Source organism: Anas acuta, chromosome 3 (assembly GCF_963932015.1).
Source record: "Anas acuta chromosome 3, bAnaAcu1.1, whole genome shotgun sequence".
Lineage (NCBI taxonomy): Eukaryota > Metazoa > Chordata > Aves > Anseriformes > Anatidae > Anas > Anas acuta.
Window position 1 is genome coordinate 19,168,596 of NC_088981.1, and position 24,885 is coordinate 19,193,480.

A 24,885-nucleotide genomic window follows, 5' to 3' on the forward strand; every position below is an offset into this window, starting at 1 on the left:
ATCAAACTGGACCTGAATTTTGCAGCTATAGCGCATCTTTACTTCAGTATAGAAATAAGAGTTAGTGCAGCTAACTTTATAAACCTTCTTTTTAGTTTACTAGTTAAGAAAAGCTGTATACATTTTATTTCAGCCTCTATTGCTTCCCAAAAAGTTTATACTTCAGGGATGAGTAGTGCAGCTGCTATCAGTCAATGTAAACTGGCAAGTGATGGTGTATTAGTGATTTTCAGGTTGTCCTGAGACTCAAGGTCATCAGTTCTTTATCATCTTTCTATCAGGAGAAGTTATTTGATTATATGATTACATTGGCAGTTTGTATATAGTGTTTTCTGTCATTTGCTTATTCTTTTTTTTGTTGCAAAAGGTTAAATCAAGTGAATTTCAAGGAACAAAGCCCTGTCACTCTACTGCTGCATGTTCTTCAGTAAGTCACATGTCTGTACAGGAGATGGCTAATGGAGCTGTATGTCTGATTGCATATACTTGGAGATAGCTGCAATATATGGGGAAATAAAATTTTTGACTGTGGAGGGAAAAGTAATCACTCAGGAGAAGTACAATACTCCAGTTTCGTTTGAAGGACATTGACTCCATTTTCATCCAAGACACTTTGGTGATTACTGCTAAATGTCACAGCAAATCAGAGCTTGTAAAAGTGCTCCAAACGATGTTTCAGACGTGCAGGTCTAGCTCTGATTGGAGTGAGGCCAAACAGGCAGAATTTCAAAAAGCAGCTATATTTCCAAAGGACTGGTGAATATTTAGAAGGGTGCTGGAGAAGGCCTCTAGACAACCCTGACCAGATTTTTCAGAGGTACAAAGTCCTATCATCTGCAACATGTGGAAACTCAGCACTTTAGAGCATCAAGGTATGTACAGATGAAAACCTTGATATCCTTGCATTATTATGGTTTTCAATGTTTGTGAGTTTAACTCTACAAGGAGAACCTGAAAGTAATGAGGAAGCATTACAATAGGTAAAATATGTGTTTTAATGTTAGAGGTTTCTGCTCTAGTATGCTCCAAATCTAACTTCTGAGAACTATAATTTCAGGTGATAAAACACAAGATAATTAGAAATTTTAGCCACTGGAAATTTTGATTGGCATCTACGGTGAGAAGGTCTTTCCAGTCTGACTGAATTGAGCTACAGACGTGCAGGACTGACATTGAGAAAAGGAAAGTTGAAACCTGCTTTGGAACAAAGCACTTGGCTTCTTTTATGCCAAGAATATCTTCTGTGTATTTTCTTTGGAGCTCTAAGAATGTAATAGACAAAACAACTGAAAAAACATCTTTGAGTTGTTTTCTTCCTTTTATTTTTCAATCTTCACTCCCTCATTTTAGGCTTCACCAGTTGAGAATGAAACAAGTTTCAATTATATATGGCAGTCTTTGCTGTTCTTACTTAGTTTTGATGCTTCTGTATATTTATGAGCAATGCACCAGGATTAGAGTTCTACAGCCCTTATAGTTCTCTATTTCTGTGACATTAGGCAAGCAGTAGCAAAAGTCACTTAAGTACAACAGTATGCAGCAGCAATCCAGCCTCGGGGCGCCAATATGAGTGGGATGGTCACGAACTATAGGGAGGTGGAGGTCGTGCAAATTTTAAATGTTTGTTCTGATACCATGATAAAATGATGCACTTGATTTGAGGCAGGCAGTCTAAGATAAAGCACTTGGCACTGCAAATTGCCAAAAGGATTGCTCTCCTGGCAAAAAATGATTGCAGCAGCAATCTGATCTATTGTTCTACAGCTATGTGTTATTATAAAGCTCGCTGCATGTTATCAGTGTTGTTAAAAAGGCTGGAAGCCCAAGGACTGGAAGTCTTGCAGTAACCTAACTAGGGCTATGACCATTCACTTTAGTTGTTTTCGTCTGCACCTGAAGCACCAGGAACTTTACACAGCTCCAGACAACCAACAGAGGACATTTTTTTTTAATCCCAAATTCTCCTTCTAGCAGTTTGCAGCTATTTACAGAAGAGAGGATGTTTGAAAAGCTCTCTCAAATGTAATTGCATACTACTGGAACTTCTCTCTAGGGTATTTAGGACTGATTCTGTAACTTTCTAAACTTCCAAAGCTGAAACCTCACTGTTATTTTTCTAATGGATCCTCCCCATTAAAAAAAAACCTGTCCTAGCTCTCATTCTACTTTTCATGTTAGTCAACGGCCATATCTATCTAAACAGAAACCATAATTAAAAGAAACCAGGGGAATTAAACAATATCTCCCTTCCTAAAATTAACTTGTCCTTTTGTAGAATGGACATACTCTGTATACTTCAATCTTCTCAGCAGTTAGGATTGCTTCTCCCAAAGCAAGGTTACAGTTCCGATCAAGAGGTCTACATATCTCCTCCTTTACAGCATGCTGTATTATGCCTCAGCTTTAAATTCTCCTACACCTCTTGAGTTAATGAAAGGGAGATGGAGAAAGGGTGAAGAAATTCATCAGCCAGTCAAAACTAAGGACAACCAGTGTCTCTTGGAATATGATTTCACTTTTCAACTAAAAGAACAACATCAACATTGAAGACCACACATACCTTTGGCAGACATCAGTTTCTTGTAATGAGCAGCCATGTGATCTTGAATGATGTACTGATTGGAGAACTTGCAGGAAGATCCAGGAGAAAAAACTGCAAAAGGAAAAAGTCTTAGTTCATTCAGTGGGACAAGAAATATTTCAAGAGATGGCTCTGAAAGCATTGTAGTATTTATTATCTCTTGCTTGTAACAAAATCAAGTCTATATTCTTTAATTTCTTTCAAGAAGTAAGGGTAACAGAAGATATAACATTAAAAAGTGGTAAATTATTGATATTTTTTTGAATATTTTGTAATACCTGAGAATTATCGCTTGCAATAAGTAATGCACGAGCATTAGACATTATAGAACTGTGGAGAAGAACAGATCTCACTATATAATATCTGATATAATAAGAAACACTTACATTTTGAAAGATTTAATACTAGAGACTAGAACAAAGAACTAGAAAAAAAAAAGAAGAGGAATATCTCACCTCTTGGTAATACCAGGCCTAGCTCTACCTCTTTTTAGTGAGGACAAACGTGTCCCCCAGGGCTCGGTGCTGGGGCCGGTCCTCTTTAATATCTTCATCAATGATCTGGACAAGGGCATTGAGTGCACCCTCAGTAAGTTCGCAGATGACACCAAGTTAGGTGCGTGTGTCGATCTGCTTGAGGGTAGGAAAGCTCTGCAGGAGGATCTGGATAGGCTGCACCGATGGGCTGAGGTCAACTGCATGAAGTTTAACAAGGCCAAGTGCCGGGTCCTGCACCTGGGGCGCAATAACCCCAAGCAGAGCTACAGGCTGGGAGAGGAATGGTTGGAGAGCTGCCAGGCAGAGAAGGACCTGGGAGTGATGGTGGACAGTCGGCTGAATATGAGCCAGCAGTGTGCTCAGGTGGCCAAGAAGGCCAACGGCATCCTGGCTTGTATCAGAAACAGCATGACCAGCAGGGCTAGGGAGGTGATCGTCCCCCTGTACTCGGCTCTGGTGAGGCCGCACCTCGAGTACTGTGTTCAGTTTTGGGCCCCTCGCTACAAGAAGGACATCGAGGTGCTTGAGTGGGTCCAGAGAAGGGTGACGAAGCTGGTGAGGGGCCTGGAGCACAAGTCCTATGAGGAGCGGCTGAAGGAGCTGGGCTTGTTCAGCCTGGAGAAGAGGAGGCTCAGGGGCGACCTTATCGCTCTCTACAGATACCTTAAAGGAGGCTCTAGTGAGGTGGGGGTTGGCCTGTTCTCCCACGTGCCTGGTGACAGGACGAGGGGGAATGGGATAAAGTTGCGCCAGGGGAGTTTTAGGTTAGATGTTAGGAAGAACGTCTTTACTGAAAGGGTTGTTAGGCACTGGAACAGGCTGCCCAGGGAAGTGGTGGAGTCACCATCCCTGGAAATCTTTAAAAGACGTTTAGATGTAGAGCTTAGGGATATGGTTTAGTGGGGACTGTTAGTGTTAGGTTAGAGGTTGGACTCGATGATCTTGAGGTCTCTTCCAACCTAGAAATTCTGTGAAACTCTGTGAAACTCTGTGAAAATGGACTGGATATATGCAAAGACAGAAGTGGGCCCAAAAAAGAAACCAGAATGTGAAACAGAAGTGTGTTATGCACAAACTGACTGTGACACTCCTCTGAATCTCTGTCCAGCAAGATTTCTTCAGTCAGGAAAAATTTGTCTCTATATTGAACAGAAGTTCATTAGCCCAGGGAAAAATTCAAGAAATGGATAGGTATTCACTTATTTGTCATTTTAACCTAGTACGGTGGCAGGGATAGATTATTGTATTTCAAGCTGTTTCTGAATAACAAAAAAATAATTTTTGGATTTCTTCTCAAATCACCTGATAAGGTTTTTATATAGAAAATTGCTAGCAAATAATACTAAAATACAGTCAGAATACTTGAGACCAGAAACTTAACGTGCCTTTCGCCTTTCATACACAGATACCAAATAGCCCTTACACAGATATAATCACCCATCCAACCTATTCAAATTTGGCTTTCTGACACAATGAAGTAAAAGACCATTTCATCATTCATGTCCACAACATAGAATTTCAGTTAATGACTTAGCTTCAAAGTCTGTATTTGAAATTTTATTTGTATTTGAAAAAAGAGGAGACATTGTGTTGGGAGTTTGGGAATCAATTCTTCTAACCTCAGTTTGGCTGCTTTCTTTCTGTGTTGCTTTTTCTTGTCTGAATTACTTGCCTACCAAGTGAGACAGTGCTATGAACTGTTTTTCACTGCCAGGGAGCTTGACTACATTCAATTTGTTGTGTCATCTTTTGGACAAACACCATAACAAAGAGTGGGACAGAACACCTAATGCCATTTTCGTTGCTTCGTTTAGTATTATTTTAGTGATGTGCTCCGGCAAGTGACTGAAGGCCTGCCAGAAGGGCACTGGCATGAAACCCAGCTTTCAACAGCCTGTCCAGGTACACATCACATCCCAATGTGACCAGCCAGAGAAAGGTGGTGTTACTCCCACTCTAGGACCACTGGTTCTGATTGTTCATCAAACACGTGTGCACAGCCAGTGAGCTTGCACAGCGACACAAGCAGGTGCGGAGATATCAACTGAAATAAAGACTCTATGTTTGCTATAAAACAATGAAGAACTTGGTGGAAAATTATGACCAAATTGCACTTATCTCTTGTCACAATGAAATTCAGAGTGTGTAGTACAAGTACCACAATGGGATCTGATACTTGAAGCAGACAAATGTGAAGCTCAAAAAAATTCTAATCATGAGTATTTACCATGAGTCCTATTTCAATCAGTGAAACCACTCATGGGTGTCAGTACCAGCCTAAAGAAATCAAATAGTTAAAATCACTACTATTCTGTTCCAAAGCTTTTATGTACTTGAGACTAGTAGTTACTCACTTCCCAAAACTTCAAAAACGTAATTTTTTCATGAACCTCCTGCTGGCAAAAGTATCTGGAACAAGCTCTTCGGTAATAGGCAGCAACATCCCTAGCTGGTGTAAAGTGGGGCAGCACTAGTGAGTTCAAGTAATGCCAGTATCCTAAATCACAACAACCTTAGGCTCTTGCCACTAAGGAAAATAAAATAGTATTTTGGGAAATATCCCAAATACTTCCCTAATTGGCAGTGACAGCCTGGATTCAATATATGCAGTGAAAAAGACAGCATGACAGAAGAACAATGTGACAATCCAAACAATATCCAAGGATTAAAAAGGGATGGAAAATCCATTTATAAAAGAACATTCTTCTCAAAATAAATTACAGCTCCAAATTTGAAATGCTGAAGATGTACAAGGCACTAGTAGTTTAATCTAATTTTTTGTCTTTCATATTTTCTAAATCTATCTTGGGTCCAGAAAATTACTAACATTGTGCAATAAGCAGCATTGTGGTTATTCCTATATAAGAAAAAAAAATAGAGAGAGAGATAAAGAAATAGAAAGAAAGAAAGAAAAAAAGAAAGAAAGAAAGAAAGAAAGAAAGAAAGAAAGAAAGAAAGAAACAAAGAAAGAAAGAAAGAAAAAAAGAAAGAAAGAAAGAAAGAAAGAAAGAAAGAAAGAAATCTCTCCTCTGAAAAGAGGACATGAAAAACCCATCCATATCTCAAAGATGTTTTAAGGATAAACACAATAAAATGGAGAGGATGGGATGCCACAGGAATACCTCCAACCCGTAGAAAGGGTTTATACAAGCACACTGGAAAATTAACACTTTTATACAGATTTTTCTTTTGTTCTCGTTTACATCTTTGAATAACTTTAAATTGAGGGAAATGTTAAATAGAAATACTCAGGGAATATTATTAGCCCTGTTTGAGGCTCTGTTTGTGTCTGTATGGGGCAAATACACATCAGGTCGAATTGAAGAAGTCCTTTGGAGTGCTGTAAAAGCAGGCAGAGTTCTCAAGTCCATGTTTGAACAGAATCAAATTTCAGTATTTGCTGTCATCTTCCACATACAACATTTAACCTGTTGCTTTATCCAAGGTTTCAGGAGTTTTGACATTTTCTATGTATGGGCACAGATCTACACACAGGAATTTGTCTGCTTTTGAAAATCTTTCTATAACTGAGTACTGTCATATCTTCAAGACATTTCTGTCTTGCTTCTACATCTGAGGAGAGATCTCCAGGAAACACAGATCCAAGAATGAGATATAAAGAACAGTGACAAATCTCTAAACACTGACTCTTTTTATTTCCTGCTTTGTAACAACTTCCCTAGTAATTTATTATAGTCCTGAATGTGTAGTTGTGTGACGACTAATTTACTTAGTTCCACTGATTGAACTGCAACAGATTACTCCTGCAAATCATGTCTGGAGAATATATCATGTCCAGAGGTATAATGTCATACCATAAATCCAGTTGTAGCAGTATTAAAGTTTGACTGATACACAATGACAGTGATAAAACATGTCTTTTCTGTGTAGCTGAAAAACAAAAATATGCTTTTGCAAAACACAAGAGGTGACTTTGCTTCTCACCAGCCTGCTGGCTGAAAGCCATGACTTTTTGTGTCTTATAGGAGGAAAAGCATGTTCTCAAGAACACGTCAACTGTTACTCTTTAAAAGGCTAGTGTAACAGTGGTGCTTCCATGCTGCAAATAGTTTATATTTATACCATCACTAGCTGTTAATTCCTACAAGTGGAAGTTTCACAATGTGGGGACAAAGCTACATGTACTTCTAATCAACAAATAAAACCAGTAATAATTAAGGCAACATCAAAAACTTGGAAACGCCAAATTCTTTTTAACCCTTTTTATTACTGGACATCTCTGCAACATCCTTGGCCTTGCTTTTGTAAACTGATAAAAGCATCCTCTACCACTGCAAGGAAAGAGCTATCCAGTACCATAAGCAGCAGTTCACTGTTAACGGTTCTACATCTATTCGTCTGTGTACATTTATTGCCTCATTTTGTATTTAAAGCCTAACCTGGAGGGGAGAGAGACCACCTCCTCACTGCATTTGTCTCACACCTGGCAAGGTGGAACACTTGCCCACAGCTAAGGCCACAGAGCTTGCTTCAGTGCAGATAAAATAGTCACCAGTGAGACAATCTCTCAGCACAGTGGCCCAGTCAATGCCTGACAAATGGTTTACAGATCTTCTTACTTTGGTTCAGCTTCATAATTATTCCAAGCTGCTCTCCTTCTGTGTGAGTAGTTCTCTGTATTTTCAGCTACAGGAAGCACTGGCAGGCACTGAGCTTCGGCTCCTGCATCGAGGATCTAACAGAGGTGTCTCTGCTTCTCTCCCTTCCAGAGAATATGCCTGTATCACTTCATACAGAAACCAATCTGACAGACTGCTGGGTGGAAACATAGTAAATGTCCTTCTGCTGGTCTTTTGGGGTTTCTTGGAAAAGGTGGGAAGAGAAGGATGGCAGGAAGAGAAGGATGACAGGATAACACCCTGACACGCAGCACTCACTGTGTGCAGAATTAAATGCTTCCGACTGCAGCTGGGCTTTGTCAAGGGAGGGACAAAGGAGAAAACTGGGGGTGGGTAGAGTGGTTTGCCAGTGTCTAGGGAAGGACTGAATCTATGTAGATCTGGAGAAGGTAAAGCAGAAAAACATTTCTGAGGAGAGAAGCTTCAGTCAGATGCACAGCTTTCTGTGGTTCTTCTAGAGGTGCTTGGCAAAGATCCTGAACAGGAAAGCTGATCGACTGATTCAGAAGATGAGACTTCTGCAGTAACAGATATTAGAAACACTTATCTACTTTATATCGATTCTATAATAAAATGCCTATCTCCAATAATCTCATAATATTCAAGCTCTTATTCCAAAATAAGAGCAGGTAGGCACCCCTCAAGTAATAATCTGAATACTTACTGCTACTTTTCAGACTCAGGTGTCCTCTGAAAGGCCACATCATGGAGTATGTAGGCACCGTGGTTATCTGGCACCTTTGGTAGGGAAGGAAAATGTATTGGTTACATATGAAGGAAACATTGAGTTGAGAAGTATGATCATCTATTTGCAGGCCCTGTGGGGATTGCAGAAGAGTCATCTCCTGGCCAGAATGCTCCGCTACAACTAAAACAGGTATGAAGTGGCTGGCACATTGAAGTTTATTTTCCCCACCAGATTAATTTTGTTTGTTTTAATTCCTACCAAGTACTGCGACCACTTTGACCAGATGCTCTGTGAGAATATTCCCTATTACAACAGCCTCTACAGGGCAATTTCCCGCAGGCCACAAAAATGAGCCATGGCATTGCGCAAATGTCACATATTTTGCAACGTGAAACATCGCCTTTGCAGAACATAAATCTTCCAGGCAAAAGAAGGAGCAGTGCAGTATGCTACTGTGCTGCTTGTGCCCAAGGGAAGTAGTGGGGAAAAAAGCACAGCGTAAAAAGATTTTCAGAAGATAGTCTGTGAAATAAGTTATTAGGCTAACACAGCACAGAAGTGGTGCCTAGGAAAGCACAGCAAAGAAAGCACACAAGCCCCCTCTCCTTGCAAATAAAGGGCAAGCTGCAAGTCCACAAATTCTACCTCCACTGAATTTCACCAGTTTTATGAAAAAAGGTCCCACTGCTGATAACTGAGTCCATCTCAGGTGAGCGACAGGGTAAATTTTACTGTGTGCCTTAACAACTGAAGGGGCCAAGACACCACTTCACCAGTCACCTGGGTTCGCAGGAGTCAGGCAGTCACAGATTCACAGGAAATCCAAGAGATTTCAGTCCCTACCTTCCCTGCAAAGGCAATCCCTAACTCTCACTGAAATCAAGAGGAAGCTGGTTCTTTAATTTTCAAATCTGATATAAAGCCTAAACTTGAGTCCTCATTTTTATGGAACATTTAGCTTTGGGAAATTATTTAGGATTTGTCTATATATAAAAGTCACAGTAATAATTTAAATCATAATTTAAATAGATATTCTCCAGTTAAAAATCTTATTTTGGTTTAGTTCAAACCTGTTCCTGGTTAACCTGAAGCAACCAGTCAGCAGTGCAAAGTGCATTCTCCATCAGATAAATTGTTATCACTTTAAAACCACACTTCAAGCTCATGTTTCTTAAGCAGATAAGCCAACTGGCATGGAGGAGCCCAAAGCTCAGCAACTTTATATTCCAAAGGGCCTTCTACCAGTGGAAACAGCTTAATTGAGAACTTATATTTGACTGATGAGATTTACGAGTTACAAAGGAAACATCTCCTTAGAGACGATCCCAAATGTCAAAGGACATGCCAAGGGCCATCAGAATGAGAAAAATCAATGCAATTCTTCCTTTGGTTTCAAGACAGCATTGTTATTTGGGGGAGAAACCAGGAGCATCTCACTCCTAAACAAAGGAACCTTTACTTGTACTGTCATATGCACATTTCAGGATAATATTTGGCTTCAAAGGCATTGCCACAACTCCTCTTGTATTTATACAGCTATAACCAAAACCTAAGAGCAGAAGGTTTAGAAAGTGATTACAGGTTTCAGAGCCTGATTTGGTGGCACCTGACAAAGCTTTTTTTTTTTTTGCAGAGGACACATGCTCAACCTTTTTCTGGAATTCAGGCGTCACCTGTGGTAGCTCAGTTTTACTCTTGTCTGGGAAAACCTTCTTAAAGATGCAGGTGGCAAAGAGAGCCTTAACAGTGCTCTCAGAAAACAAACACTGGCAAGGCTGGTTATTAGCAGTCCTATTTTTGAACAAATTCTGCCACCTTAGATCACAGGCTTAAAATAAAAACAGCATGAAATAAATGGGAGTTATCTGAGTAAATGTTATTGCTTTTCCTCTGTGCTCATATTTCTAATTGTCATATGTCCCTAAGTTAATAGAATCATCAAAAGGTCAGCTTATTTTTTTATCTTTTGAAAACATCCCTCTATAGTCACAACAGGATATGGACGAAGGAAGTTACCTCTCTCAAAGCCAAGGTAACACATCAAAATATTTGAATCTTTTTAAAACTAGTGTTTTTTTTTGGTCTTTTTTTTTTTTTTTCTTTTTTTAAGTGGAACTTAATCATACCTTCATATATACTGGCTGAAGACTTAGAAGCAAATTAGTTTAATCTCACTGTATAATACTAATGATCATTTCAATTATTTAATTTCTTTTGAAGTATAAATTATCTCTGGCTAAACCTCCACTCCTAATCGCTTTCTCTTTTTTTTTATGCCAAATATCTGTGAAAGGCACGACAGATAGAAGGACACTGTACTGAAGAGAGCTCTTAGTCATGTGCAACTTTAGATGAGAGGGCATTTTGGTATCTTCTGGTGTCCAGCCCTATCATCTTTGCCCAGCTATGATTTTAAGTGGAAAAACATCAGTGGGAAACTGCTTTGACTGAGGACTAGATAAAATTGGAACAAGCATGTATGAAAAATGTAACCATTTGACCTGAATGCATTTAATTAGTATATGCATGCTATGGGTATTATGTGGTGCAACTCAACAATTGTTATGATTGAACACAATGATGGCAGTAGCTTTTCATCTATGTGTGCATTTACTGCAGCTCGCTCACGCAATAATGCTGCTGCTGTTGTTTGGACTCTGGTGATTTCCTCCGGTCTCAATCAGTTCACTGTCCCAGGCTCTGTATAAATAGTCAGTCACTCATTAACATACCCAAAGAATTTATAGCTGAAATTTGCAAACCAGATAAACAGAAGGCGGGAATTAAAAAAAAAAAAAAAAAAAAAAAAAAAAAAAGCATGAGATTCATTTCAGAATGAATTTCAGATTCATTCATTTCTTTCTGAAAAAGAGTAAGTGATTTGCTCATTGTAACAAGATCAAAAGATACAGTGGCAGAGATATGAAACTTGGTTTACTGGGTACCAGACCAGTGCTTAAATCTCAGGACATCTACTTTAAATATTATCTAGATATCTAATATATGGCATTTTCTTTCTCATAAGGAGAAACGCTGCAGTTCCAGTCACTGAAAGCATTTTTGACTTGTGGAGCCCTAAAAGCATCCAGGAATGGTGTGTTTCCCTGGAGAAAGCCATAAGAAAGGTAAATGATCTTGGCAAGAGGTAATCTTGAATTCAAAACCTTCAACGCTCCTTACTAGAAGATTAAGTCACTTAAATCACACACAGACATGGTAAAACCATACTTCAGTACTATTATAGCTCATTATATAATAGCTCATTAGTTATACGTGGGCTATGATTTTTGCCTTTTTCTTATAGTGAAAAAACTCATAAATATAGCCTTTGGAAGAATACTGTCAATTTTGGTCAAGCTTGTCATTTGAGCTGTAGCAAACTGAGAGATCGCAGAGCTTGCCCTGTCTCTGCTTGTAGTCAAGTATGGTAACAGAAATTGCTGTTTTTGGACAACTTCAGAAAGGATGACTCTCCTAGATCTGCCGTAAATTTTATCTACCTCTGTTAAACTTGAATAAAGCACACCAGTGAACCTATACTGAATGCTCGATAGTTTCCCATCCATTTGGAAATCAAACCCAAGTCTTTGCAGTCACCAGGTAAGGGCACAAGCCTCAACCCTAGCAGAGGCTTGGTTTTATGTAATGACATGTTCTGCTGTCAGCACAGTCTCTTCAGTTTCTTCATATTGTCTGTGTTTCTGCAATACCTGGATCTGTCTCCCTACACAAATGCTGTTGCGGTTACTTACGTCTGTGCTAAACTGATTTAATTTTATTGAATTATAACAAAACAACTCAATCAGTACACGTGACACTTTGCTATTTCATATCTATGTGCTGTTCTTTTAACTGAAGACCCAGGCTGTAAATTACAGAAGAAAAATTAAGTCTCATAGCAGACAGACTGATACTAAAATGCTGCACTGGGAATTGTTTCTATTGAATATAAAACACAGCAAAACTAAAACAGAAAAAGCACTGAATTGAAGTTTCAGGGAAGAGAGATGCTTCTTTACATCCTAGGTAATAGTAATGCACAGGTACAACATGACATCGTTAATGGCATTCAGTGAAGATGTAAGACAGACTCTGAATATTTGAATGACGTACAATGAAACAGATTAAAGCATATGGCTAAGCAGTTGCTGCTGTGAGAGGATCACTCTCTGAAGCCAAAGGGTTTGAATTCTGCAGCTTTGTACTTGCCTTAGGCTGCTGAGCAGCGTCAGCTCCCAGACTTGCAGGGCTTTCTGTCTTGCAAGCTTTAACTCTCAAAGCAAAAGTCAGTGGCAAGTGATATTTTTAAGAAGGTTTCAGCACCAGTCTAGGCTCTTGTACTATTATTCACTAGTGATAAAATACTCAGGTTCACATAGTCATTCGTACTTAAAGATTTATTGGTGAATACTATATAGCATGGGTAACAATTAATCACACATTAGGCTGTTCCATTGATGGGAATGTGGAAAGTTTGGTGTTGTTCTAAAACACAAACAGATCTGATAAAACAGAGTTAGCAGTGGAATTTATAAGTGAACATGATCCCAGGTGTTTCCTATTGATTGAAAAAGTTTAGGTAAAAAGGAGAGGAACCTCACCCGTAGGAATGCAGATCTATAGTATATACATACAGACATATGTATACTGTATTTAGTGCTCAGAACTGATTATTAGATACACATTACTTTATAGAATAGAATCACAGAAAGGTTTGAGTTGGAAAGGACCTTAAAGACCATCCAGTTCCAACCCCCCTGCCATAGGCAGGGACATCTCCCACCAGAGCAGGCTGCCCAAAGCCCCATCCCTCAGCCTGTCTTCATAGCAGAGTTGCTTCAGCCCCTTGGTCATCTCTGTGGCCCTCTGGACTCGCTCCAACAGGTCCGTACCCTTCTTGTGCTGAATGATTTACTCCATTTTGGGTCTCACAAGAGCAGAGTAGAGGGGGAGAATCACCTCCCTCAACCTGAAGGCCACACTGCTTTTGATGCAGCCCATGATATGGCTGGCTTTTTGCAAGTGCACGTTGCCAGCTCATGTTGAGTTTTTTATTCACCAACACCCCCAAGTCCTTTTCAGGACTGTTCCCAATCCATTCTCTGTCCATCCTGTATTCATGCCTGGGATTGCCCTGACACAGGTGCAGGACCTTGCACTTTTCAGCATCTTAAAATCCACAGTAATTTCCCAGGGGACTGACATTGTTCTTTGTTGAAATGTGAATATCTGCAGGAGTTTGAGTCCCATGTCAAGCATCAGAAGCAGCATACACAGACTTAATCCATAACATTAAAACAAACTGAACTTACTGTTATTTGTGCAATATTTTCAAGCTGGTTGAAAAATTTCCAGCAAAACAGCACTTCCGGAGGTACTTTTTTTCAGTTTGTCAAAACAGAAATATTTCTCAGACAGATGAGTTTCATCAAGCTTCAGACAAAACACTAAGAATCCCATCAGCTCACCTGTGCTGGAGCACACGGGCTCCCAGCACCCATGGCTGCAAAATGGTCCCACTGTATAGCCTGCTTCTCTCTAGGGGACGTTGGCCACTCTGGCACTTGCCATTTCCAGGCCCGCTTGCTCTGTGGAAATAGCAGGGCCATCCTCTCTGTTTTGTGAACCTGGAAACTACCTGTCACATTTTGCCTTCTAGTTGAGCAGTAGGAAACCCCAAACCTTTGAGAACTCAGCTTATGCCCAGGGTCTGGGACACTCTGAGTCCTGCACACCTGGGAGACCCTGCTCTGGGCTTCTCAGGGCTTACTCTGGTATGAAGAGATAAAAAGGCAAAAGTTCTGGGAAAAGATCTGGGGGAACCTAAAAGACAGAGCCATATTCAATGGGAAAAAAAAAAAAAAAGATGATTTACAACCCTTTTACCATTTCATTTCCTACAGCAGAGGAGTTCTAATATGCATGCTAATATGGCATCATTTATCCCCCATAATTTGGGACCTTCCTGTGGAACTTGACTACCTCTACCAAAAGCTACCATACTTGTATTGCACGAAGACTGAGATGTTTGCACTTTGTGGTATTTACTTATCTGATGCATTAAACCATGTGACTAACTATAAAGAACTTGAGGCAAATTAAGCAACTTTTACAGCTACGTAAGTGATACCCTGGAGAGCCCCTGTGAAGATAGGCATGAGCCCATACCCAGGCCATACTCCCACTGATGAGAAGGATCCAATTTTAGCAGTGTGCTTCTCAGCTCTAAGGCCCCTCAATGGAGCAACAAAACTTCTTTTGAAATGCCTCTGCAGTCACTGGGTGGTATCCACTTGTAGCTACAGAAGAAAAAAAAACAACAAAAACCAACAACATGGGGAAGCAAGAAGAGACAGATGAAAGGAGGAAAGATCAGGGCAGTCCTTTCTCAAATCCCTTTGATGTAAAAGGGAGATGTTATAGTGTGGGTATCTGTACAGACAGAAAAAATAGGAACAGAAGACAAATAATAAGAAAACCATCAAAGTGTACAGAAAAATTAACTGTAAAGGCTGACTCTGATCTTTACTCTCCATCTCTTTTCATTAGCAGAACAGGACACCATTTAACTAGCAATATATTTTAGAAGGATGCCTTTTTTTTTGGTAACAGCTCAACCATTTTCACTCACTCTTGCGTGCCACTTCTTGGTAGCTGCATATATATCAATTACTTCTTCTCATCCAGGACAGATTAGTAACTTCCTAGTAAAAGTTTCAAGACTCTTAAGTAAATAGAAGGAGCACCATAACTGTGTCAGCCCCTTTTCCCCAATTAAATAGCTGAGGGTTACACAAGTACTGATTAGCCTATACTCATGCCCTGCAGGATAAAGAATCACTCTCATCGGGCTTTTCTGTGGAACACAGGCCAAAACTGATCTGAAAATTGCTATTCTTTACACAGTATCCAAATGAGAGAACTTCTTATCAGTGGGGAATCTGTTCATTAATATATAAACCCTAATTGAGGAAGAACAAATGACTTGATTGCCTGAGAAAGTAACTGAGCTGCCTCTCAAGTATGCAGCCATGCTGTGGTAGCTCAGTGGATTTCAGTGGGCAACAGTCAAGTAGTTCCTTCAATAAAGGCAGGAACCCTTTTATGACTTTCTAAAATAAGCATGTTGTAAGTGAAGCACTTCAGATCTCATTTATCAACAAGAAATACGGCCCCATCCTGGGCAAGTAAAAGCAAGATATAAATAAATTCATGCTGTCTCTTCTGATGGATACTAACCTGCTGCTGGCACGTTACTTAATTTATTTTAGACTCCTTTGAAAATTCAAGCCTTAAAATCACTTATAACCCCTTGCCCCTTCCAAAATCCCCTTTCTTTTCTTCTCAGCAGGACAAAGGCTGACTTTAGCAGGATGGGTGCAGTATGGTCCCTCCCTTCTCCCAGTGTCCAAGAACTGCCTCAGCCATGGTCTATGGCTTGGAAGTGTCCCTTTCTGTACCAACCGGGAGGTCTGCAGCAGCATCCAGCCACTGATGTGCAGCCCACTCAGCCTGCAGGCTCAGCTCCCCTCCCCGAGCAACCAAATGCTTTCTCTCTGTTCCCTGTGAAGAAGGTCGAGTGCTGTGGCAGTGGAAATTTCCTTGAACTTCAAATTGCTGTGAAGGGTTCTGCTGCCCTGGCTCTGCAGCAATGTTCTATCTACCAGCCTGGAAATGACTCTAGGAATATGTTTGTAATTAGCGTGTGACTTCGAGCATCAAAGACCACGATGTATACCTTTTTCTCTTCCCATCCATCTTGTCTAGTTTAACTAGCAATTTAAAGTTTCTCGGGGCAATAGCTGTCTTTCACTCTGCACAGATAGGTGCCTCACACAATGAGCCTTGATCTGTAAGATTAAAACACTAAGACAGCACAATCAGCAAGTCACGAGAACTGATCTAAGTACAAATAAGTACTGAAACATGAGACGGGAGCTGTTAGAAAACTCTGAGGTTTGTGTGTCCACCACACTGGTTAGCCAAAAATTAAAGGCCATTCTCTCCCAAAGGGCTGAGAAAGGAAAAAGGGAGGAGGGATAGTATTAGGGGAAAGTATTGTACCGTTGCCCTGTTCTTATACTTTCCCAGGCATCTACTTATGGCCAGTGTTGCAGACATATTTGATTAGATTAACTTCTAGTCAGATGCAGGGCAGTGCTGGCAAAATGCTTCTCTGTTCTCATACTTCTTCACTTTCTTTTCAGTAGCTACAAATTAGAAAAAACTATTCAAACTTGGTTTCTTCTGTCTGTATAGCTGGGTTGTTAACCCTTGCTTTGAGCAAGATAGAACTGCAGAATGAATCAGGGCTGCTGATCTCCAACCAGAAGCAACACAAGCTCTACCAGTGTTGCATGTTTTATTTACTGTTTGGGCTCTTCTGGTCTATAAGGGCTGAAACTAGACATAACGCCTAGTGAAATATATTAAAAAAGAAAAAAAAAGAGAAAAAAAGAAAAAGGCACTTTACCTCATATTACCTCATATTGCAATGATCTTACTGTTAATTTTATCTACATGTCTCTTCATGTCTAGCTGCCAAGGAATGGCAGATCATGTATTGATTTAAAAATAACAACGCACATTAAATAAGAAAAGAAATAATCAAAAGAATGAAAGAGTACAGAAAAGAATATTTAAACGGAGCAGCTGGTGATTGCTGTCTCTTCTCTCCTAATTTTAGGTACTTTTTTCTTCTGCTCAATTGGTTTCCCTCTGCTTATGCACATGCTTCTACTTTTTCTAACATGACATGAAAATGAGGTGTTATTGCTTGACAAAGCAAGAAATTTTAAAAGTAATTTTCTTTTCTATACAATGAGTAATTACTGAGTTTCCCCCCTTTTAGTCAGGTATAATGTATTGCCCAGTGAATGTGTATTCAGTACAGTTGTTTGAACTACAATGTTACATGAATGAACTACACGAATAAATCTATCACTTATGCTGTTAGGACTTCAAGAAGATAATAATTTCATTCTGCTAAATTATCATACTGTTTATTATTCTATTATTTCTACTTTCCATTCTTAAACCCACAGGAGTGTAAATGAGTGTAAATGACCCCTGATGGGCCATGTGGTAGGTCAAAGGTGCCCATCTTGAACACAAAATCTTCACAAGGGACTGCAGTTCACATCTGAAACCTGCTGGCTCACAGCAGTTAGCTTTGAGTTTCAGCAGTTCACAAAGGTAACGCAGCCTCTTCCTGTAGCAGCTGCGGCAGAGAGAAATAACAGATTGATGGTGAAGGGAAGGAGGAAAAATTGAGAACTTTTTATGTCACTTGGGGCATGCTGTGCACTGGTGGGGCTGCCAGGAAGCTTAGTTCTGTACCTTCTGGACTGGTGGGGAGTCATCCATGTCAGGTGTCACAGAGCAAATCCAAGATCGGCCACAGCTGTGGCTAATTTAACACCGTAATGAGTGAAGGATAAGCACTAGATGCTAGCAAACTGGAAATTCCTCCAGAGCAGGCAAACAGTTGTCGGTGGCCAAAAGCCAATGAAGCAGCTCAGCTCTATCTAGTCATAAAGCTTCTAGCATAAGGACAGCAGGAACAGGAACGTGTCTGTTCCTACATGCCAAAAAAACCCACAGGAGGAGGTAGGAAGCCCGATTCAAGCGGTAACTACAGAGCCATTATAAATAACCAGTTTAGAAGCTGAGCTTTCTGTAACTTTTTAGTGACAGACATCAGGGAAATGATTGCTGTTTCTGTACCAGAACTACAGCTGATCTAGTTCATCATTCTGCTGCCAAGAACCTGTCTTTCAGGTATCTGAAAAAAAACTCCAGCAGTTTTTATATATATGTAATACATATATATTATATATATATACATAATAATTTATTCTTATCCTCATAGGTCCCTTATTTCAAACACCCTGCTGTTATCTTCTGAATAAAGGAAGATGCTTAATGTTCTTTGTAATAAATCTATTGGAACTCATTACAGAATACTTGATATGTCAGGTTGTGTCTTCTCTAAACACAATTAAAAGGATGAGACACAAAATCTTGATATTTAGCCATACTTTGTAGTTTCAGCAATCACTTCAGCAGCTCCCTTGAAATCATTAAAAAGCTAAGTAATGTTAATTTAAAATTTGCAAATTTTCCAACTGCTCCTCCTGTTAACTGTAACCCTTTTAATAACAAGGCCAAATCAACAACTTCCAAATTTTAAATTAAATAAAGACAGTCACTGGTATCTACATCTACTGAAAGTCAATGTGCTATTGAAGGAGAGGGCAAAATATGCCATCAGATGTCAATGATAAACTCCACCAATATGGAGACCAGTAAGCTCTTGGGAGAATTCTAAGCAGTAAAGTTAACATGGCATGTTTGTGTGTTTTAAGGTTGAATAACAGCTATTGCAAGGCAAAAAAAAATATTATAATGCTTCTATCTTGACTGACAGGTGTAAAAACTTTCGGTAAGAATTCAGTTCATGTGCAGAATGGGGCCAACCAGTTGTAAATAGCTACAAGAGAGTTAAGAATTCTCATTATTTTCATGGATCAAGGTGCCGGCACTGTCCAGATCTCTATGCTTTTATTTGCCTATCTGCATCTTTATACACCATCGTGCTTTTTAGAAAAGGCACTCCAGTAGTGCTTTTTAAATAAATGAGCATATTTCCATAACCCAAATATGTAACCATTTCCTTTATTTAGATGGAAATCTTTTTATGTTGTTGCAAGTTCTTGATTTTTTTTTTTTTTTTAATATTATAGTAGTCAAGAAATCACCAGAATGCCTTTCTGCATATTTTTTAATGTTAGGTATTCTTCTGTTTTCCATTTTTATCCCTTACAAAATTCCTTGAAAAAAAAATAGACAAGTGATATAATTAACAAATTTATAATGATTGTAACAGGGAACTACATTCGACTTTTGATTTTTCAATCACCACACACTGTAAACTTGCTTGCATCACCTCCAACTGAAGTCCATTATGATTCTGACATTGACTTCAGTAAAGTCACCGTTTGATCCTCTAGAAGCTTATGGGTGCTTCCAGACAGAAGGTATGAAGAAACACAGGGGCAGGTACATGTGTGTTTGTTTGTGGGAGCAACAGGCAGGCCACACCTCTGTCTTGTATTCAAAGGCTATGTACTCAGCTAGATTCTTCAAATTCCATCAGGGCTTGGTGGAAAAAAAAAAAAAAAAGACTTTGTTGGCAACTGAAGACATTATAAAATAAACCCTCCAAAATATGTACCAAAACTGGATTATTGCAATCAAAATTTCCATTTTCTGAAAATAGCCATCATGTACTAGTAGTTCAACAAAAAAAATGTACATAATTACAATGAATATGTGTGAAGAGGGACTGAGAATGATCAGATGTAGGAGTATTTTCTGTGGACGATTGTCTGTGCTACTGCAGAAAAGCTCTGTCTGTCTTCATCATGGATACCCAGCTCTTTTTCTCAGAAATAAAATGGGCTATAGTAAAGTAGGAAAGTTTCCCAATTTTTGTTTATTTGCTTTTTTTTTTTTTTTTTTCAAATGACACAAGCCACAGGTTAAATTAAAATGCAAGAAGAGCATGCTGTAGAACAAAACAACACTGTTTCAAACTACAGCACTGTTAAACTACCAGACTCTACAGGCACATGATTTTTTTTTTTTTTTTTTCATTGTGCAAGCGAAAGCATTCCTGTTACAAGGGGAAATTAGTTATCAGAGCAAGATCATACAGCATAGTAGGGGAGCCCTGCTGTTACTTGCTGAAATAACGTCAGAACTGAAAGGAGGAGGTATTAAATGTAATTCCCTGCTGCTTGCTCTCTTAAGGCACAGGCAGCTCTCAACTGGAGGCCTGCTCGTTGCAATCAAAGTTTGCCCTAAGAGACCTTCTCCACCATAAAGCCATAAGCAGCCGTAGCAGTGAACTATAAAGCTCTTATTAAATTTAGGTACAATTCTGGAAGTCTTTGCAAGGGAGGATCCTCATTCTCTGCTCTATTACTTCTGAAGAGGGCCCTACAGAATTTCACAGCATCTCTGACAGAGTGAGGCTGGCAGGGACCTCTGGAGGCTGGCGCAGGGACACCCAGAGCAGGCTGTGTCCAGTTGGATGTTGAACATCTCTGAGGAGGAGATACTGCAGCCTCTGGGCAGCCTGTACCAGTGCTTCCAGCACCACACAGCACAGGAGGGCTGCCTGGTGCTGAGGGCACCTACTGTGCTACACTTTGTGCCTGTGGCCTCTTGTCCGGACACTGGGCACCACTGAGAAGAGCCTGGCACCATCCTTTTTGCACTCTTCCTTCAGGTGTGTGTGTGTGTACTGCTAGTCAGTCGAGAGAAGGGATTGTCCTGCTCTGCTCTGTGCTGGTGCGGCCTCACCTCAACCACTGCATGCAGTTTTATATATATATATATATGACTATCTCTGGTTGCTCCAGTCTCTGATTTTATTTTGCCACAATTCAATCCTGTATCGTGCTCTCCAAATCACCTCTTATCACCCTTACAAGCTCCTCCTTCACCTCTAATTAAACTTACCTCATGAATTCTTCCTCCCCTCCCCTCCTGCCTTTCTTCGGTCACCAGGGCACAGGGGCAGCCCCGAGATGCCACGTAGCCCCCTCTTCCCCTGTGGCGATGCTGCCACGGAAGAAGGATGCCCACAGCAGGGCACAGAGTTACTCTTGGGCCCCTGGCTGCTCCCCAGGCCCCCACTATCAGTGTTGAGGTATCTCCAAGGCACGGGGAGCCTGCTGGGGCCGAGACCTGGGCAGCAGCTGCTGGCAGGCAGCAGGGCTCCTCCTGGCAACATGGGCACCCGGGGAGGAGCCCTGTGGCCCTGGCTGCTTGCCTTTACCTCCCAGGGCACCTCCTGAAGGTGCGGTCCCCCTCACAATGCCTTTAGGGCGTTTTGACAGAGCTTTCAGCAGCTCCTATTTATAGCTCGCCCGTCTTATTTTTAGTGCTGAGTAGAGGTTTCTGCAGCGGGAAAGGTTGGCAGGGTGCGTGCGGGGAGACTGAAAGAGCGAGCGACAAAACGTGTCAGCTCATCACATTAAATATTTAGAGCTGTGGCGCTGGGGCTGCTGACAAACATCATGCTCCTGCAGGCAAGCCTCTGTGGATGGTCTTGGGTGGAAGAGCTGAAACAACCAGATCAGCGATGTTTACAGGCTGAGCAGCCTGCTTGGAAATGTGCATCCTGGCAGTGTTTCTCTGTGATGGTGTTATAAAAAAATATGATTTCAGAAACTGTAATGCACTCCACACATTTGATGCTAAGGATGTGGTTGGATGGGCAAGGAGGCTGTAGGAAAGCAAATTTTTGTGTCATCAGAATGATACGCTACTACTTGGGATATGAATAATTGAAGCATACGTGCCAGTCATCAAAGTGCTTAGTTTTCAATATCCAGTCTTTAACATCTTAGAAAAAGGCATTATTGCAGGAGTTCATTATTTTTTTTATTTTTTATTTTTGGAGAAAGTGTGTTCACCATGAAGGATATGTCCTCTCTTTCCTTGGTATGTTAAATTTACATTGAACTTAAAAGTAGCTGCATGTGCGTAATGAACCGATGGATAGCCCAGGACGCATACATTCCTCACCGGGGTCCATTATATGCATTAGGTGACCAAAGGATAAATTAGATATGTGAACGCTACTCAGATATTTTCTGCAGTTCTTTAAAAATGTACTTATCCAGATATTTGTGTCTCCTCCATTTCAGATTGTGTTATCTCCAGAAGAAACTGTTGAGGAGTTGGTGCCACAGATAAACTGGAACTGAAGAACCTGCAGTGGAAAAATTACAGGCCACAGTATCATGCAGAGGTTTGAATACCATAGGTAGAGCAACTGCACAGGCTCATGTAATTTTGAATCAAACTCTTCAGAGGATTCATAGCAGGGATTAAATGTGGTGTTTTCAGAGTCCAGAACATTTCTTACCATATCACCTAAAGGAATATTTAATTAACTGCTTGTTATTGTATATGCTTACTCATTGTGCTGTAGCCACTGCAGCTGAACATCTTTGTTCCAACTAGTGAGTTAAACCTGCTATAAAACAAGAGATGAGGAAGGACCCTGTGTGTAGCATACTGATCATTGGTGTTTATTATGTAAAGTTAAAGGGTTTTAAACATCAATAGCATGCTCTGGAAAATAGTATAAACTGCAGATGACAAGTTACAGCAGTGTCTTGCTCTAAGTTTTAAGTAGAACGTCACTGCTGTTCCAGAGTCATTTTGGTGACATCCCCTCTCTAAAGCTTTCTTGAGCCAAAGTGACATACAGGGCAAGAACATATACAGAATAAAGCAACAGCTCTACAGGAAAGAGCTTAAACTTTCAGCTTTAGAAAATTGTATTTAATATTTCCAGCAGTTTCAAAATAAAATATGCCCAGGTGGCAAGTAGAGGAGAAACTTCACCTCCTTTACAGTCTTCAGATTAAATCGGGCAACTGAACATTTTATCTGCTAGCTTCATGTCTTCTAGCAGGTAACTAGAGGTGAAAAATGCTCTGAAAGGCAAGCTATGTTTTAAATTTCACTTAGGCAGTTAATTTGCAAACAAATAACTGACTAGTCCTTTAATTATCCCATGGTTCTGTTGGTGATAGACAAGAGCTATAGCTCATATTCCCTCAGTTATGTTGGTGCAGTAAGAATAACAAGAAACTTAAAAAAAAAAAAAAAAAGTATTTTTGTTACTGAAGTCAGCACTAGCATCTCAGAATTCACACAGGGAACAGATGTGATAAGTAAGAAGATACCATTTATACACACTTGCTATCTGGGGCTGAACTGTGCTTAAGAGAAAGTTACGTAGATCCTAAGTCTGCAATCAAGAAAAGTTGCTCTTAATGTGCTGATACTTTTAGAACCCGGACAAGGCTTTTATGTCTTTTTAAACAACCACTTTTCTCCTATCACTTGTTGTTTTGACTGAAGAAAAGGAAAAACAAAATGAGCACCTCATGAAGAAGATATAGAGCTATTTTGAAGAGCTTCCTTTACAAATGCTCCTCTTGGGATTCAGTCTCTCACATAACACAAATCTCTTGTCTGAACCATCCTTCTCCGTGAACAGGTAAGTTCTGAAGCTTTTATTGCCTTTTAATCTAATGGACAGGTTCCTAGCTTGTATTTAATTAACATGTGTTATGCTGGCATTCTTGAAAAGAGGAAACAAAAAAGGTTTATTGGAAGCAAATTGTTAAAACAAAGAAATTGAGAAGGTTGAAGACTAAGCAAGAGATGAAAGACATCAAAAAAAAAAAAATGCTGGTTATCCTCACAAAGACAGAAAAAGCTGGCTTTGCTTTTTTTTTTTTTTTTTTTTTTTTTTTTTTTTTGTAGAAAAGCTACCTTTGCTTTCTTCAGACTTAGCTGCCGTTTTTCATTCTGCCTGTGGTAAAGTTTTGCTTACAGTCCTAATCTTGTTCAATTCAGTAGCAAGATTTTCTGATGACCCTTTTCTGCAGGAGTAAGGAAATGATAATCTCAGTGGCTACGCAGAATCTACTTAGATATATTTCTAAGCAATATTAGTCTGTTACCTGAAGAGAGAAATACAACTCTTTCAAAGGAATTTGGTTAAAGTTGTACTCAGAGTTTGGTTTTGCAAATGTAGTTTGAGATTAAGAATTTTTTAATTCCAATTCACAAGCCAGAATAAAAAGATTTGAACTTCGAATTTGATTATTGTGACATTTCAGTTATGTTCTTATTTTCACTTTTTCTGATAAAATTCAATCAGGAGAAAACATGAAAAAGTAACAATAAATATCAGTTTTGTTCTGCAACCTTTACTCAAGTGAGTAATAGCACCAAGTTTGGGGTGACTGCTGTTGCTTTAGGACCATGGTAATGGGGAATTGCTTGGTTCTTAAAGATTTAACTATTTAGCAAAATACAAAGTTGTATAAAAATTCAGTGTTTTTGGACTTTTCAAGAGGCACAGCAACTAAACAAACAATTGAATGATCTAGCAGCAGCAGGAGACCTGCTAATGCAAATACTTAGTGGAGTGACTCATAAAAACAAGCCAAAAGAAAAACATTAACCAGCTTGCCCTTCCTCTTTCCCTTTTTCCCTCCCTCCTTCACTTCTCTCCACCTCTTCTATCTTAAAAGCACAAACAGATTAACACCAGGGAATTTTTCCCTACTTCCATGAGGTACACCCCAAAGGACTGGTAAGGGAGGCAAAAGCGAGATGCTAGTTCATCTTAAAACCTAAACCAATCTATAAAAGTCTCCCTCTTGCTGAATCACTGCAGGGAAAGAGGTTTGAGGAGCTTCTCTAGCTGCCTGACTACACTCTTTAGTCACTGTCTTTGTGTACAGGGCTAGTCCAACCATGGCTGACAATGTTGGAGTAAAACAAACGTCAAGACTTACACTGCAAATGTGGTTGTGCTGCAAAAACTCTTCAGAGGCTTTAGAAGCATAAATATTTATAAATAATTGGAGACTCCTA

General features: G+C 39.8%; 2 protein-coding genes and 1 long non-coding RNA gene across 3 annotated transcripts in view; 2 read left to right on the forward strand and 1 right to left on the reverse strand.

Annotated features, from left to right (window-relative positions):
- The window catches only part of LOC137852928 (spermatogenesis-associated protein 7 homolog), a 33,188-nt gene extending 30,437 nt beyond the window's left edge, over positions 1 to 2,751 (reverse strand). Inside the window, exon 1 of the mRNA XM_068675082.1 lies at positions 2,561 to 2,751. Within this exon, the coding sequence (XP_068531183.1) occupies positions 2,561 to 2,723 (163 nt within the window). The 5' untranslated portion in view covers positions 2,724 to 2,751. The remainder of the gene's footprint in view (positions 1 to 2,560) is intronic.
- A 15,032-nt stretch (positions 2,752 to 17,783) lies between these two features.
- Positions 17,784 to 22,356, forward strand: LOC137852966 (uncharacterized). The gene is made up of 3 exons (XR_011094105.1): positions 17,784 to 18,015; positions 18,097 to 18,186; positions 22,128 to 22,356. It is a non-coding gene; the product is annotated as an uncharacterized lncRNA (long non-coding RNA).
- Positions 22,357 to 23,312: 956 nt separating this feature from the next.
- The window catches only part of KCNK2 (potassium two pore domain channel subfamily K member 2), a 130,172-nt gene continuing 128,599 nt past the window's right edge, over positions 23,313 to 24,885 (forward strand). Inside the window, exon 1 of the mRNA XM_068675978.1 lies at positions 23,313 to 23,494. The gene's annotated coding sequence lies outside the window, so the exon portion shown is untranslated. The remainder of the gene's footprint in view (positions 23,495 to 24,885) is intronic.